Below are 14,248 nucleotides of genomic sequence, written 5' to 3'. Positions count from 1 at the left end.
CGGAGGACTATGAGACCGTGAAGGCAAGCCTCCTAAAGAAGTACCGCCTGTCTGCCGAGGCTTTTCGCCAGCGTTTCAGAAACGCCGCTAAGTCTAAAGAAGAATCTTACCTCGAGTTTGGTTATAACTTGAAAACAAACTTAGTGGAATGGTTAAAGAGCGCAGGCGTTCACGGGGACGCAGGAAAGATCGTGGAGTGCGTGTGTCTAGAGCAGTTTTATGACACAATTCCGGATCAAATGCGTTTGTGGATTCTCGACAGGGCCGAGGTAAACACTGTTCAGAAGGCTGCTGAACTCGCGGACGAGTATGCGTCACGCCGCGTGTTGCTTGAAAGACAGGGTACAAGCAATACGTACAAGGAACGGTACCCCGCTAGGCATAGAGCAGACAAAACAGGTGCGAAGCCGGTTTTTAAGAATGCCGGAGCAGAAAAAGGGGACGACCGTCCAAAAGGCGAAGCGAGACCGCCGGAAAATTCCCGCAACGATGCAAAGGAAAGGGAAAGAAAGAAAAGATATGAAGCACCAAGGCAGAGTGTATGTTTCAAGTGTCAACAAACGGGGCACTTTGCTTCAAGTTGCCCAAATCAGCGTGTAGTATTTTCCTATGTAAGCGACGCTGATGAGAACTTGGCTTTACTTAAGCCATTCATGAGAGAATTCACAGTGAATGGAAAGAAATGCCGAGTACTAAGAGACTCAGCGGCTACCATGGATGTAGTTCACCCCTCGTATGTGTCTGCAATAGATTTCACTGGGGAATGCGCCTAGATTAGGCAAGTTGTACAGGAAGATACGGCCTGTCTTCCTTTAGCCCGTGTATGTATTGAGGGCCCGTTCGGTATCCTTGCTACGGAAGCGGCGGTTTCCGAGAATCTGCCCAAGGAGTATCCTTATTTGTTCTCTAACAAGTCTGAGATGTTGCTCAGGGAGAGGGGAACTACATTTGAGCAAGGAGACGTTTGCGCGCTAACCCGCTCTAGAGCGAGAGAGTTAGCAAGCCAGCTGAAGTACGACATGCCCCTTAGAAAAGACGCAGATCAAACAACGGGGCATGTTGGGGAAAAGCAATTGGAGAGGGGCTCTGACGGCGTAGACGATGACGATGACACCACGGTTGAGTCAGAGAGAGTGTTGAAAACAGGGAGAGCGGCGGCGGAACCTAGTTCGTTGTTACCACCGTCGTCCATCCATTTCGAGCGCTTGCTCTCAGTAAGCAAGGAGCAGTTTACTGAGGACCAGGAGGCAGACAAAACATTAGAAAAACTCCACAGTTCAGCCAGAGCAGGAGTTGCTAGAAAGAATGTCACGCTGCTGAAAAGAAATGGGCTGTTGATTCGTCGTTATCAGGACAAGAGAGGGGAAATTTTCGATCAGTTGGTCGTGCCAACAAAGTACAGACATGCGTAGCTCTGAGGTAAAGCTGCTCGCCATTTCAACGTGCCCTCCACCGAAAACAAAGGATGATGTGAGAGCCTTTCTCAGTCTTGTAGGGTACTACCCGCAATACATCCCGCGGTACTCGGACATCGCTAGCGCTCTCACCAACGCTTTGCGCAAAACTGAACCAGAGCGCGTCGCCTGGAACTGCGTGAAAGAAAAGTCCTTTCTAACTCTAAAGGAATCCCTGAGGAAGGATCTCGTGTTAAAGTCCCCGGATTATACAAAACAGTTCATAATCCAGTGTGACGCGAGCAACAGGGGAATGGGTGCTGTGCTTTGCCAGACCGATGATCAAGGGGACGAACACCCAATCCTTTATGTAAGCAGGAAGCTCACTGCCAGGGAAGAAGCATACAGCGCTTCTGAAAAGGAATGCGCGTGCCTGGTGTGGGCGATACAAAAACTTGCCTGCTACGTGTCTGGTACGAAGTTCATCGTACAAACGGACCACTGTCCTCTAACCTGGCTAGAACGCATGTCGGGCAAAAATGGTCGCCTCCTGCGCTGGAGCCTAGCTCTGCAGCAATTCAGCTTCGAGGTTCAGTACAAAAAAGGAAAGGCAAACGCCAACGCAGATGGCTTAAGCCGATGCTTCTGAAAAGAGAAAGGAATAGAAGGGATTTGGACGGGCTGCTACTTTTTTTCCCAGGCGCGCGTTCTGCTGCGTTCTTTCACGCGGTGGCAGTGCGCGCTTGTTAGTGGCCCACTGCGCGTTCCACTCCTCGTGCAAAAACTTCTGCAGTGTCGCCACAATGGGGCAGGTGGCTTTCACGTTCTTTGAAACCATCTAGTCAATTTCGCCTGCGTGCGGTGCCTATCGCATCTGGAGTGCCGTGGTGAAAGTCTTGCACGATTACATTGTCGACGTGCCTTCACCCTTATGACGTTTTTGGCCCGTCCTTTGTCCTTTCTCTGTGGACTACAACTTGGCTTGGCTCTCCTTGCACGCAGCCGCTTTTCGGAAACTGCCCTAGCAGTTCTTTCTTGCACACCTCCCTTTCTCGTGGTGCCCTCACCCTTCACATCCGCTTTTTGACTCAGCACCGAGCCACCTTTCCCATTTGGATTTGAACTATCGGCTCGCGCTTTCGATGAGTCACGGCACATCGTAACCTCAAATTGTTCCGACTGCACTTTACTTTCCGCTGAGTCTAGCAACCTGCTTTCCTGAGGATTGCTATCTGACCCCATGAAACTAAGTGCCTGGCCCGCAACTCTATCTGAACCACTCCCTTTGGGTAACGTTGCATTCTGGCCTGACGTTTCAGCGACGCGCTCTGGTTCAGTTTTGCGCAAAGCGTTGGTGAGAGCGCTAGCGATGTCCGAGTACCGCGGGATGTATTGCGGGTAGTACCCTACAAGACTGAGAAAGGCTCTCACATCATCCTTTGTTTTCGGTGGAGGGCACGTTGAAATGGCGAGCAGCTTTACCTCAGAGCTACGCATGTCTGTACTTTGTTGGCACGACCAACTGATCGAAAATTTCCCCTCTCTTGTCCTGATAACGACGAATCAACAGCCCATTTCTTTTCAGCAGCGTGACATTCTTTCTAGCAACTCCTGCTCTGGCTGAACTGTGGAGTTTTTCTAATGTTTTGTCTGCCTCCTGGTCCTCAGTAAACTGCTCCTTGCTTACTGAGAGCAAGCGCTCGAAATGGATGGACGACGGTGGTAACAACGAACTAGGTTCCCTGCGCGTGCCTGGTGTGGGCGATACAAAAACTTGCCTGCTAGGTGTCTGGTACGAAGTTCATCTTACAAACGGACCACTGTCCTCTAACCTGGCTAGAACGCATGTCGGGCAAAAATGGTCGCCTCCTGCGCTGGAGCCTAGCTCTGCAGCAATTCAGCTTCGAGGTTCAGTACAAAAAAGGAAAGGCAAACGCCAACGCAGATGGCTTAAGCCGATGCTTCTGAAAAGAGAAAGGAATAGAAGGGATTTGGACGGGCTGCTACTTTTTTTTTTGCTGTTTTGTGATCTTCTGTTTCTTTTTTTTTCTACTCGCGAAGAAAATAGTCTGTGATGCGACGGTGCACTCGCGATTGAACCTGTGGCCTGTCAGCGAAAGTATTGGTAGTATAGAAGCCTGGCAGATCTCTGGGGAGATGGAAGGGCATTTGCTGGCTGCGGTTGTGTCCGGTCCAGACCACCTCTCTTCCAGACCTGAAGAGACCGGTTGGCGAGCAGATGACGGCCGGCGGACAAAGACTAAGCCCCGACCTCGGCACTTCGAGAAGTGGCTGCGGACCTCTTCCCTTCGTGCACGATTTTCCGGGCGGGGGCGAGCTGTTGTGAACGTGAATATCTAACACCGGAACGCTCCCAGTGTTGCGCGTTCGGCCGGTGAGCTACAGAGACGCTCCCCAAGGACGGCGTCCAAGCCGGCGTCTCTCCGAGCCTGCGCGTCGTCATCGTGGAGTGCGTTGTGAACGTGAATATCTAACACCGGAACGCTCCCAGTGTTGCGCGTTCGGCCGGTGAGCTACAGAGACGCTCCCCAAGGACGGCGTCCAAGCCGGCGTCTCTCCGAGCCTGCGCGTCGTCATCGTGGAGCGCGTTGTGCGTTCGGGCCGGACAGCTACGGGAACGCTACCCGGGTTGGCGTTCAAGCCTTGCCAGCCAATCAGCCAACAGGACGCTCCTGATTGGATGAAAAGGGGCGGGAGCCTGTGGCGACTCTATTTAAGGGCTCCCGTCTCCTGTGTCTGTGTCTTTTTCCTGTTGAGATACATCGTGCCATGTATCGTGCTTCTCGCTACTTGTAAATATGTAAATACATATACCTTTTTTTTCACGCTGCTCCTTAACCCCCCGTCTCTTCATTGCTCCGGCTGGTCGGCGACAGCGGACCCGCGTCCCGACGGCAACTGAGAGCCCGCGTCTCAACAATATATAGGGGCTGGTTATATTCTGCGCATTTTTATATCACCTGATTGATTGCCTGAATATGGTCTATTGTCGAGTATCTTTTATGCAAGCCTGCCTAATCATTTGGTTGATTGAAGTCTAAAGTTGCCCTAACCCTATTAGCGATTACCTTAGTAAATACCTTGTAGGCAACAGAAAATAAGCAGATCGGTCTGTAATTCTTCAAGTCCTTGATGTCTCCTTTCGTATGAATTAAGATAATGTTAGCGTTTTTCCAAGTTCTAGGTACGCTCGAGGTCACAAAGCATTGCGTATACAGGGTGGCTAGTTTTTCGAGCCCAATCTCTCCTCCATCCTTCAACAAATCTGCTGTCATCCGGTCCTCCACAGCTGCTTTCCCCTTTTGCATTGCTCATAAGGCTTTCTTTACTTCCTCCTTCGTTACTTGCGGGATGTCCCATTGCTGTGCTCTACTGCCTCTCTCAGTAACATTCGCTGCTGTATAGATTTGTGTAAAACTCTTCGGCTACTTGAACTATCTTATCCATATTGCTAATGGCATTGCCCTCTTTGTCTCCTATCGCATACATCTGGTTTTTACCTATGCCTAGTTTTCTCTTCACTGCTTTTAGGCTACCCCCGCTCTTTAGAGCATGCACGATTTTCTCCATGTTCGACTTCCTAATGTGGGCTACCTTGCGCTTATTTATTAACTTCGACAGCTCTACGACTTCTATTCTGTCTATGGAATTATACGTATTCATGATTTGCTGTTTCTTAATCAGACCTTTAGACTCCTGAGATAGTTTCCCAGTATCCTGTCGAACCATCCTAACGCCTACTTCTACGGCGCGTTCCGTAATGATACCTGTGACACGATCGCTCACTGCTTCAACATTACGGTGGTCATCTTAAGTTAAAGCGGAAAATCGGTTCTGCAGCAAAATCCTGAATTCCTCGACTTTCCCTCTTAATGCAAACACATTAATGGACTTCCGCTTCACTAATTTCCTCCATTCCCTTTTCAAATCTAAGCTAATACGAGACCTGACCATACTGTGGTCGCTACAACGGACCCTTCAGAGGACCTCCTCATCCTCTGCGATGCCAGGCCGAGCGCACAGTACGAAGTCTATTTCATTTTTAGTCGCACCATTGAGGCTCTTCCATGTCCACTTCCTGCTGGCTCGTTTGCAGAAGGCATTCATGATCCGTAAATGATTTTTATCTGCAAACTCTACTAATAACTCTCCCCTGCTATTTCTAGAACCTATGCCATAGTCACCTACCCCCTGGTCTCCAGCTTGCTTCTTTCCTACCTTCGCATTGCTTATTGCTTGATCTAAAGTTCTACCCATCTTTTCCCGCTCTTTCGGACGGTCTGAACGCCAAAAAAATTAATGCCAGTTAGCGCGCAGAAACGGTACAGAAAGCTCCGGTGAGAAACACGCAGCGCCGGTGCCATACCACAAAGGATTCCTTTGTTTCCGAAGGCGCCTACCTCGCAACAACAAAGAAAATGGAAGAATACCAAAGGCAGAACGTGTATCAAGCGTTTTGCGAACTTCAGCGTCGCAAGCTGTCTGGCGCGCATGAACAGCGTTCAAAGAACACATTATGAGAACAGAGGAAGTGCTGCTCACTCTGGTCTATTTAATCATATTCGACATCTGGTGTCCACACGCTACGAATCGAACCAAATAGCATGTCCACTCAGCACAGCCTAGGGAAAGAGCAAGAACTGTGGCATTAAAGCAGAAAAAAAAACTGCGAAGAAAGTAAGAAATTTTTAATTAAATACACGACGTAGCCAGGCTACACGCAAATCCCGGCCTTAGAATCGCATAAACTTTAGTTGGACAAGAAACAAAGCAGCAGCGCGTTCGGTCTGAGTACACTGCCACTTAAATAGGTTCGCAAAAATTGTCTAGGTCTCCATAAAGCGACATTCGTGCGCATTCATTGCAAGGTTGAGGGATATGTTGATTTTGGAAGGCCGTCTCACATTACCCCGTGCATCGTCTCACTTTGCCCCCTGGGGTGGGCAAAGTGCGACATTTTGAAGTTTTATACTTCATTAAATTTCGCTGCGTAACTTTTCTATTCTACTTTTCATATTTAGTTACTCGGCCGCATTTGTTTTGTGATATACATGAATAAAAAACAATGGTGATGGCTTGCAAAATTTGTGTCGCATTTTGCCCCACTCCCTGCTATATCACGGTGACCAAAGACTTTCATGAAAAGCTGAGGAAAATGAAATAGTGAACATGTTTCGTACAATTAGGCAATCGACCATAAAAAAATGACCGTCTACTGGAGCAACATAGAAGGAACAAAAGAGTTAAGCTCGAATGAAGAGAAAACCATTCGACTGACAAGTAGGTGGAAAGCATACTGGGACGAGTGGAGAAAAAAAGTAGTGAAATCTGCGACAAAATTCCAGATATATAACTAATTGGCTTAATCGAGAAGCTAATTTAATAGGTAGAACAAAAGAAAAATTGGAAAGGAATGAATAAACCTCGAAGCCGCTGAAAAGCGGAAATTAAAGAGGCTACTGAACTCAGGAGACAGGAAGCGAGGAAGCATGGAGTGGCTAATAGGCCCAGGTGGGAACAGGAAGAATGAACAGAAAATAGGACATGTGCCGGAAACGAAGGCTTTAAGTCCAAGAGTGCGCAACGGGAAAATTAAAGGGGGTGGCAATTGTTTGATAACGAAGGCAGGGAAAAAAACCCGGGGACGGCTCGAGGAAATTCTGAAATCATAATAATTGCCAAGGTACCATACAAGATTTTACACAGGACGAGGAAGGTAAAAATATAAAAAGGAATCGAGGAGCGAAAACTGAAAGTAAACTGAGGTTTGGTTTCTATGTTAGTGGATGCTGCAACGCTGAAAATTGCCGGCGAAAACTTAAGGGTGGGGATAGTAAGAGCTGGAAAGGTTATTAAGACTTCAGCAATTGGGCCCGATGAAATTTCGGTAAGGTTAATTACTGAGCTGGCGTCACAAAGTAAGGAGGCATCGTTTAAAGCTATAGAGCAAGTCTTTCGGATTACACAGCTACCGGAGCAGTGGCAGCACAGAATACTAAGTTTAGACTAGAAAAATAAAGCCAGCGTTGGCTCATAACCTCTGATGAGGTGATGAAGCATATGTGGTAGAGGTATTTCTGACTGCGATCGACGCCTAACGAGCCAGCATCAGGGTTTTGCATTCACGTTTTCTTTTATATGTTAACAAAAACGCGCTTAGAAGTTGTAATCGATGTGTGCGTGCGATCAGGCGTTGTTTATGAGCTGGCCCCGTCAGAAATTCATAGCATTACTGGGCTCTCGCTGAAGCGAGGCGTAATACAAGGTCAGAAAAATACATGTTTCGGTCGGTTGCTGCATGGCGAAGAAGTAAGTACGTACCAGCGCAGAGACAACACAAAGCAAGGAAAGACAGCGCTTCGTTTGTGACTTCCTTCGCCTCTCCCCGCGGTGTTTCTTGCTTGCTTTTACGCTATATTTATACACGTACACTCTGTGCGCACCGGTTTACTGAGCGAACGATGGGATGTCCGTTCCGTCACAGAATACCTCATAGTTTCTAACAGGTCAGATTAAAGCATGCCAAGCGCCAGAAAGTACTTGTCCATTCGTCTCTTTGTAGCCGTCCCCCAAGCTCTGCTCATGAGTCGTTTTCGTGGCGCACTCACCCGACGCCTGGATGCCGGCTGCCATCATAAGCACGGGCCATGCTGCGTCCCGGTGGTTGGCCTGCCAGTTGGCCTGGATGGCCACGAACACGAAGCCCCCAGAGCGGACGGCGCAAGACGAGAAGAAGCTGGACAGCGCACAGGCACCTGCGCAATGACAGCGCACGGCTCTGTGTAGGGACACGAGGACTCTGCCCTTCACTTCACTGCTTCGCAGCCGCTTTAATTGGAGCGGCATAAATGCACTGGAACCGCACGAAAAAGAACATTCGAGAGTCGTTGCACAATTCTACTCATCAGAAACGAAGAAATGTGCCAAGTAATGTGCTTGTTAAACCCTGTATTTTTTTTTACCATGTAAATACACCGCTTTTCCAATGGCCCATGGCTTGCTCTGTAGTTTTGAGCTGTGTAAAGTAAATTTAGTTTGTGATTTGCATCTATGCTTTCAAAGTTTTCCAGCCCAATATACGATTCGAAAAAGTAAAAGTTCGTTTATTTTCATTTGGTTCCTGCTATGCTGCTATGCTGTAGTTAGATGATTGGTTCGTTCTCGTAAAATCAGGTTACACATTTTAAAAGCGTTTGACACCTAGGTTTCTACACCCACTAAGAAAAAGATCAGACGTACGAAGATACAAAGTGTGTCATGGTCATCACAGTTCTGCGCTCGAAACGGTTCACCTCCAAGGCGAAAGCAAGACATCCTATGCTCAAGTATCTCAAGAATGAATACAAAGATCATCTGCAAAGTGTTCGATGATGATACAGTGAAAAAGAATTGGGCACTCATGCACTGTCGCAATTGCGAAGACTAGCCCCGGTATGTCTTTGGCAAGTGGGCTTCACAGGGTGGTGTCCTCTGCAGTTTCCAATCTGCCAACATTGTAATTGCTCTTAAGCGACACTTCAAACGAGAACTCAAGAATCATAAGACTAGCGGACTCTAAGTCAGCGCTAGAATATGTTCTACGCGAGAATTCGACCATACCAGCATCGATCGCTAATTTGAATGAGAAAAACTAATCGATAAACGATTTAAAGTGTGCTTCCAGTCGTGCCGGTCACATCGCAGACGCTGGTAGTAGTTCAGCTGATTGCCTTGCACAAGAAGATTGGTGGCGCTTACCGTGAATGACATTACAAAAAGACAACGTTTTGCAGAGCAACTAGTGGCACATCGCTTCTTTTTGGTAGTCTCTGTGTTCCTCTGTTGAAGCGCGGGGTCCGTATCTAGAATAAGCCACTCTCTTGCACTGTCTGCGCATCTACTCGGCTCGCTTATGTGGCTGCACGTGGCCAACATTCCTGTGCCATGTCCTTCTCGGTGTGCGTCAGTGTGAGTTATGTACAACATTTTCTCCTAGCCTACTGCCGTTGTCGTGATAAACGCGAAACATTTTGGTGGGATGTGCGACGGGATAGTGTCGTTGGCACTGTGTTTAATGAAGGTCCGCAAACTGAGAGACACGCGGCAGCAAGGCTGCTTTTGGAATTTTCAGAGGACACTACACATCTCGGGAGTAGTGCAGACGATAAATTGTGCATAGAATAAGAGACGAAAGCAGAGGAATTGCCAGTGTAATGAATAGAAGACTAATCGCCACTGACACCACCATCTCCACCCGCACCGTGGTCTGGCCTTTAGTTTAATGCACTATACACTGTACTGCAAAAGCAACGAAAGCTATATCCCTTTCGCATACGCAAAAAAAACCTGTTATGAACATAAGGTTCTATCACCTATGTCGACCGCATTTCTATTTTCGTACTTTTAACTCCAGAAGGACGTTCTTTAAAAAAATGCAGCTTGATTCATCTCAGTCTGCGTAGACAAAAACAAATGCAAAGAAACCACTGCAGGACGCACATTAATGCTTTGTTTTTTAGACTTGCGAGCACTCGCAGCAGCGCCTTTCGATATCTACTCTGTGAGGAAGGTTCTGCATGGTAAAACTGTAGTACAGTAGATTACACTGCAAGACGCAAAACGAGTCTACTACTCTCTTTGTACGTTCATCGTGAGAACCATATCTTTTGTACGTAAAGTTTGGTAAGAGTGGGCGTTGCACCCACGTCCCTGTTTCTTGGGACTCATGCGCTTCCTCGCTGGGTAGTGGTTGCTCCTGTGTACTGAACAAAGACATGCTGTGGAAGCCGAACAGTCAAGGCAGCCGTAGCTTGACTGGTAGATCCGTTTCCCGGCAGCTGAGAGTAGCTCATTGGGGAGAAAGACAAAGGGCAGCAACAGATGGCAAAAGCCAAAACAACGCTATGTAGTAAAAACAGATTCTCAAGATCTTTAGCCTACGCTCACAGAGTTGAGTTGTGAAATTGCACCTTTTTGTACCAGCAATATGCGCAAAAGCGGTCAGAAGTACTCTTTGAGTAGTTTTTTAGAATTCAGTGCACATATACAGGGTGTTCAGGGTTAGACTTCACTGATTTTTTTTTTAATTCTAAACGCCGTACGCTAATGCCACCTTTCCTCCTTGGTAATGCGGCCAGGCGGACACAAACTGACGCTGATTTTCCGAAACTAATTGATTTCACTAACTGGGTCTTGGTAAAACTTGATCAAGATGAGTATTTCCTAGAAAATAGGATGTGGACTGACGAGGCTACTTTTTGCAGAAATGGAACTGAACATTCATAATTCTCACTACCTGTCCCAAGAAAATCCCCGCTGGCTGCGGCAGCCCAACCACCAAATCAGCTGGGGGATAAATGTTTGGTGTGGCATACTCCGGACAGGAGTATGCTAAATGGAAAAAACCTAAATGGTAAAAAAGTATGCATGCGACATTCTTGCTGGAGTCGTCGAAGAATTCACATCCAGCCTCGCTTTTGGGGAACTACGGCAACTATGGTTGCAGCACGACGAAGCCACACCACATTTTTCTTCTACTGCAAAGAATTCGTTAAATAGAAACTGCCTTCGGCAGTGGATTGGCCGAGAAGGGATGTTTTGGCCTCCCAGATTCCCTGATCTCTCTCTACGAGACTTTTTTCTGTGGAAGCGCTATGTGAAAAATCATGTATATGCCGTGGAACCCGCTGATATCAACGATGTGAAGAACCAAATTGTTTCTGCCTGTAGGAGCATCGGCCGAGAAGTACTCCGTAGAGTTGTTAACTCGATGCGAGAGCGGATCCTGTGCTGTGTTACCGTGGACGGCAGGCATTTCGAACATTTTTAACCGTGGGAGCTCCTCCAAAACTTCTATATGAAACTAACGGCAACAAGCATTGTAACTCATGGAATCTGATGAATATTTGTGCTATACTATTTATGAAATGTTTATTCGTAAAGCATGGACTGGCACTACTCTTTCGCGTGCCTTTTGTTCTCGTCCGCCACTATAACAACGGAAGTGAAGCTGCAGTTAGATACATACGTGCAATACATTTGTTTTCTGATCAGCGCTTGCAAATGCTGTCTTACTTCAGAAAAAACCGGTGCAATAGAGAATACCAGTCCATCATACTGTCACGTTTTAGTGACGGCAGTCCAGTGGTCAGGTAGACACCAGCCAGTCTTGGAAACGAAGCTCTTTATTTGGGCTGAATTGCGCCCTCAAAAGAACTGAATCACTCGGCGGCGGCGCAAGCAACAGACGTGCTCGGCGGTCGTCGAACTACGAATGGCCGCTGCTCGCGGCATCGTTCAATTTAAAGCCCGCAAGGAAACTTCGAGATAACAGGTCAAGATCATCTAGAGTAATCTGGAAACACGTAGATGCAGCTGTTCGTGGCTGTGAACAATCGAGATTAGACCGGTCGCTTCTCGCGTCACGAACAAAAATGATAACACCCCTTTTCTGCGGCTTTGCGTGAACGAACGGACGCTACAAAGATATGTGGCATTACCCCCCTCCCAAAGAAGCATCGTCTCGATGCTTCAAAATGAAAATAAACACGGAGAATGCAAACTTCGAGTCCTTTAGCGTTCATAATATGGCTTCAGGCGTACGACATGTACGACTTCCGGGCGTGTGCGGCGTCGCTGAGATGCTGTCGTGCCGTCGGGGATGACTTCATAGTCGAGGTCACCGATGCGACGGAGAACCCTGTACGGTTCAAATTAGCGTCCCAGCAACTTTTCACTCAACCCACGGCGGCGAACTGCCGTCCATATCCAAACACGATCACCTGGCTTGTAATGCGTGTCTCGTCGGCGCAGATTGTAGCGTCGGGCGTCGGTGTGCTGCTGGTCCTGAATGCGAAGCCGCGCAAGTCTTCGGGCTTCCTCGGCGCGATGAAGGTAGGCGGCGACGTCGAGGTTGTCTTCGTCGGAAACGTGCGGGAGCATTGCGTCGAGTGTTGTCGTGGGCTTCCTGCCGTATACCAGCTGGAATGGGGTAAACCTGGTTGTCTCCTGGACGGCAGTATTATAGGCGAAGATCACGTAGGGCAGAATGGAGTCCCACATCTTGTGTTCGGCGTCGATGTAGATGGAGAGGATGTCTGCGATGGTCTTGTTCAGACGCTCTGTGCGTCCGTTGGTTTGTGGATGATAGGCAGTTGTCCTCCGATGGCTTGTCTGGCTGTAGTTTAAAATGGCTTGCGTCAGCTCTGCTGTAAATGCCGTTCCTCTGTCTTTGATGAGCACTTCGGGGGCGCCGTGTCGCAGGAGAATTTGTTCGACAAAAATTTTGCAACTTCTGTTGCGGTACCGCTAGGCAACGCTTTTGCTTCGGCGTAGCGGGTCATGTAGTCGGTGGCCACGATGATCCACTTGTTACCTGATGACGAAGTCGGAAAGGGGCCGAGGAGGTCCATGCCAATTTGCTGAAAGGGCTTAGTTGGAGGTGGTATGGGGTTCAGGAGTCCGGCTGGTCTAGTCGGAGGCGTTTTGCGTCGCTGACACTCACGGCACGTTTTCACGTAATGGAAACGTCGGTAGCTAGCCGCGGCCAATAGCACTTCTCCTGGATGCGGTGCAACGTGCGAGCAATCCCGAGATGCCCTGCAGTCGGCTCCTCATGACATGCCTGCATAATTTCTTGCCTGAAATTTTCGGGCACGACAAGAAGATGCACTGTCCTGTTGGGCGCGAAGTTCTTCTTCAGGAGGACATTATTGTGAAGGACGAAGGACGACAGTTGGCGCTTGAACCCTCGGGGAGGCGATGCAGTCTTGCCTTTCAAATAATCAACTAAGCTTTGCAACTCAGGATGCAGCGCAGCTGCTGCGCGAAACTGCTGGCGCTTACCGGTCCTAGGAAAGCGTCGTCGTCTTCCTCTTCCGGTGCTGCGTCTACGGGGGCTCGCGATAGGCAGTCTGCATCGGAATGCTTGCGGCCAGATTTGTAGACTACAGTTATGTCGAATTCTTCAAGACGCAGGCTCCAACGAGCAAGGCGGCCGGAGGGGTCTTTCAAATTGGCCAGCCAGCACAGAGCATGGTGATCGCTCACAAACTTGAATGGTCGTCCGTATAGGTAGGGACGAAATTTGAACGTGGCCCAAATGATGGCGAGACATTCTTTCTCTGTCGTCGAATAGTTGGCTTCGGCTCTCGACAGTGAACGGCTAGTGTACGCGATAACTTTCTCCTGTCTGCCATTTTTTTGAACGAGGACCGCTCCTAAGCCCACACTGCTTGCATCGGTATGAACTTCGGTTTCGGCGTTGTCATCGAAGTGCCCGAGCACAGGAGGGGACTGTAAGCGGCGCTTCAGCTCGTTGAAAGCTTCCTCTTGCGGCCTTTCCCATTTAAAAGGCACGTCAGCCTTGGTAAGTTGGGTCAAAGGTTCAGCGATGCGCGAAAAGTTCTTGACGAATCGCCGGTAATAAGCGCACAATCCAAGGAAGCTGCCTATAGCTTTCTTGTCATTAGGCTGTGGAAACTCTGCGATCGCAGCCGTCTTCTGGGGGTCTGGGCGAACTCCATTATTGCTTACGACGTGACCAAGGAACAGCAGCTCCTCGTAGGCGAAGTGGCACTTCTCTGGTTTTAGGGTCAGGCCTGAAGACTTGATCGTTTCCAGCACTATCCGAAGCCTTCTGAGGTGGTCTTCAAAGCTTGAGGAGAAGAAAACAACGTCATCTAAGTAGACTAGGCAAATCTGCCACTTCAAGCCTGCGAGCACCGTATCCATTACTCGCTGGAACGTCGCTGGGGCAGAGCAGAGGCCGAATGGCATCACCTTGAACTCGAAGAGTCCGTCTGGCGTGATGAACGCAGTGTTTTCGCGATCTCTTTCGTCGACTTCAATTTGCC

The 14,248-nt window shown here is 48.6% G+C and overlaps 1 protein-coding gene across 1 annotated transcript in view; it reads right to left on the bottom strand.

Annotated features, from left to right (window-relative positions):
• Positions 1-14,248, bottom strand: part of LOC149361177 (monocarboxylate transporter 14-like) — a 100,759-nt gene that overhangs the window by 72,312 nt on the left and 14,199 nt on the right. The window contains exon 2 of the mRNA XM_089569460.1: positions 8,024-8,170. Coding sequence (XP_089425586.1) covers positions 8,024-8,170 — 147 coding nt within the window. The remainder of the gene's footprint in view (positions 1-8,023; positions 8,171-14,248) is intronic.

The sequence above is a fragment of the Amblyomma mixtum genome, chromosome 2 (genome assembly GCF_055824585.1).
Source record: "Amblyomma mixtum isolate Tamu chromosome 2, ASM5582458v1, whole genome shotgun sequence".
Classification (NCBI taxonomy): domain Eukaryota; kingdom Metazoa; phylum Arthropoda; class Arachnida; order Ixodida; family Ixodidae; genus Amblyomma; species Amblyomma mixtum.
Note: the sequence above shows the minus strand (reverse complement) of the source record. Positions and strands in the feature narration are given on the sequence as shown.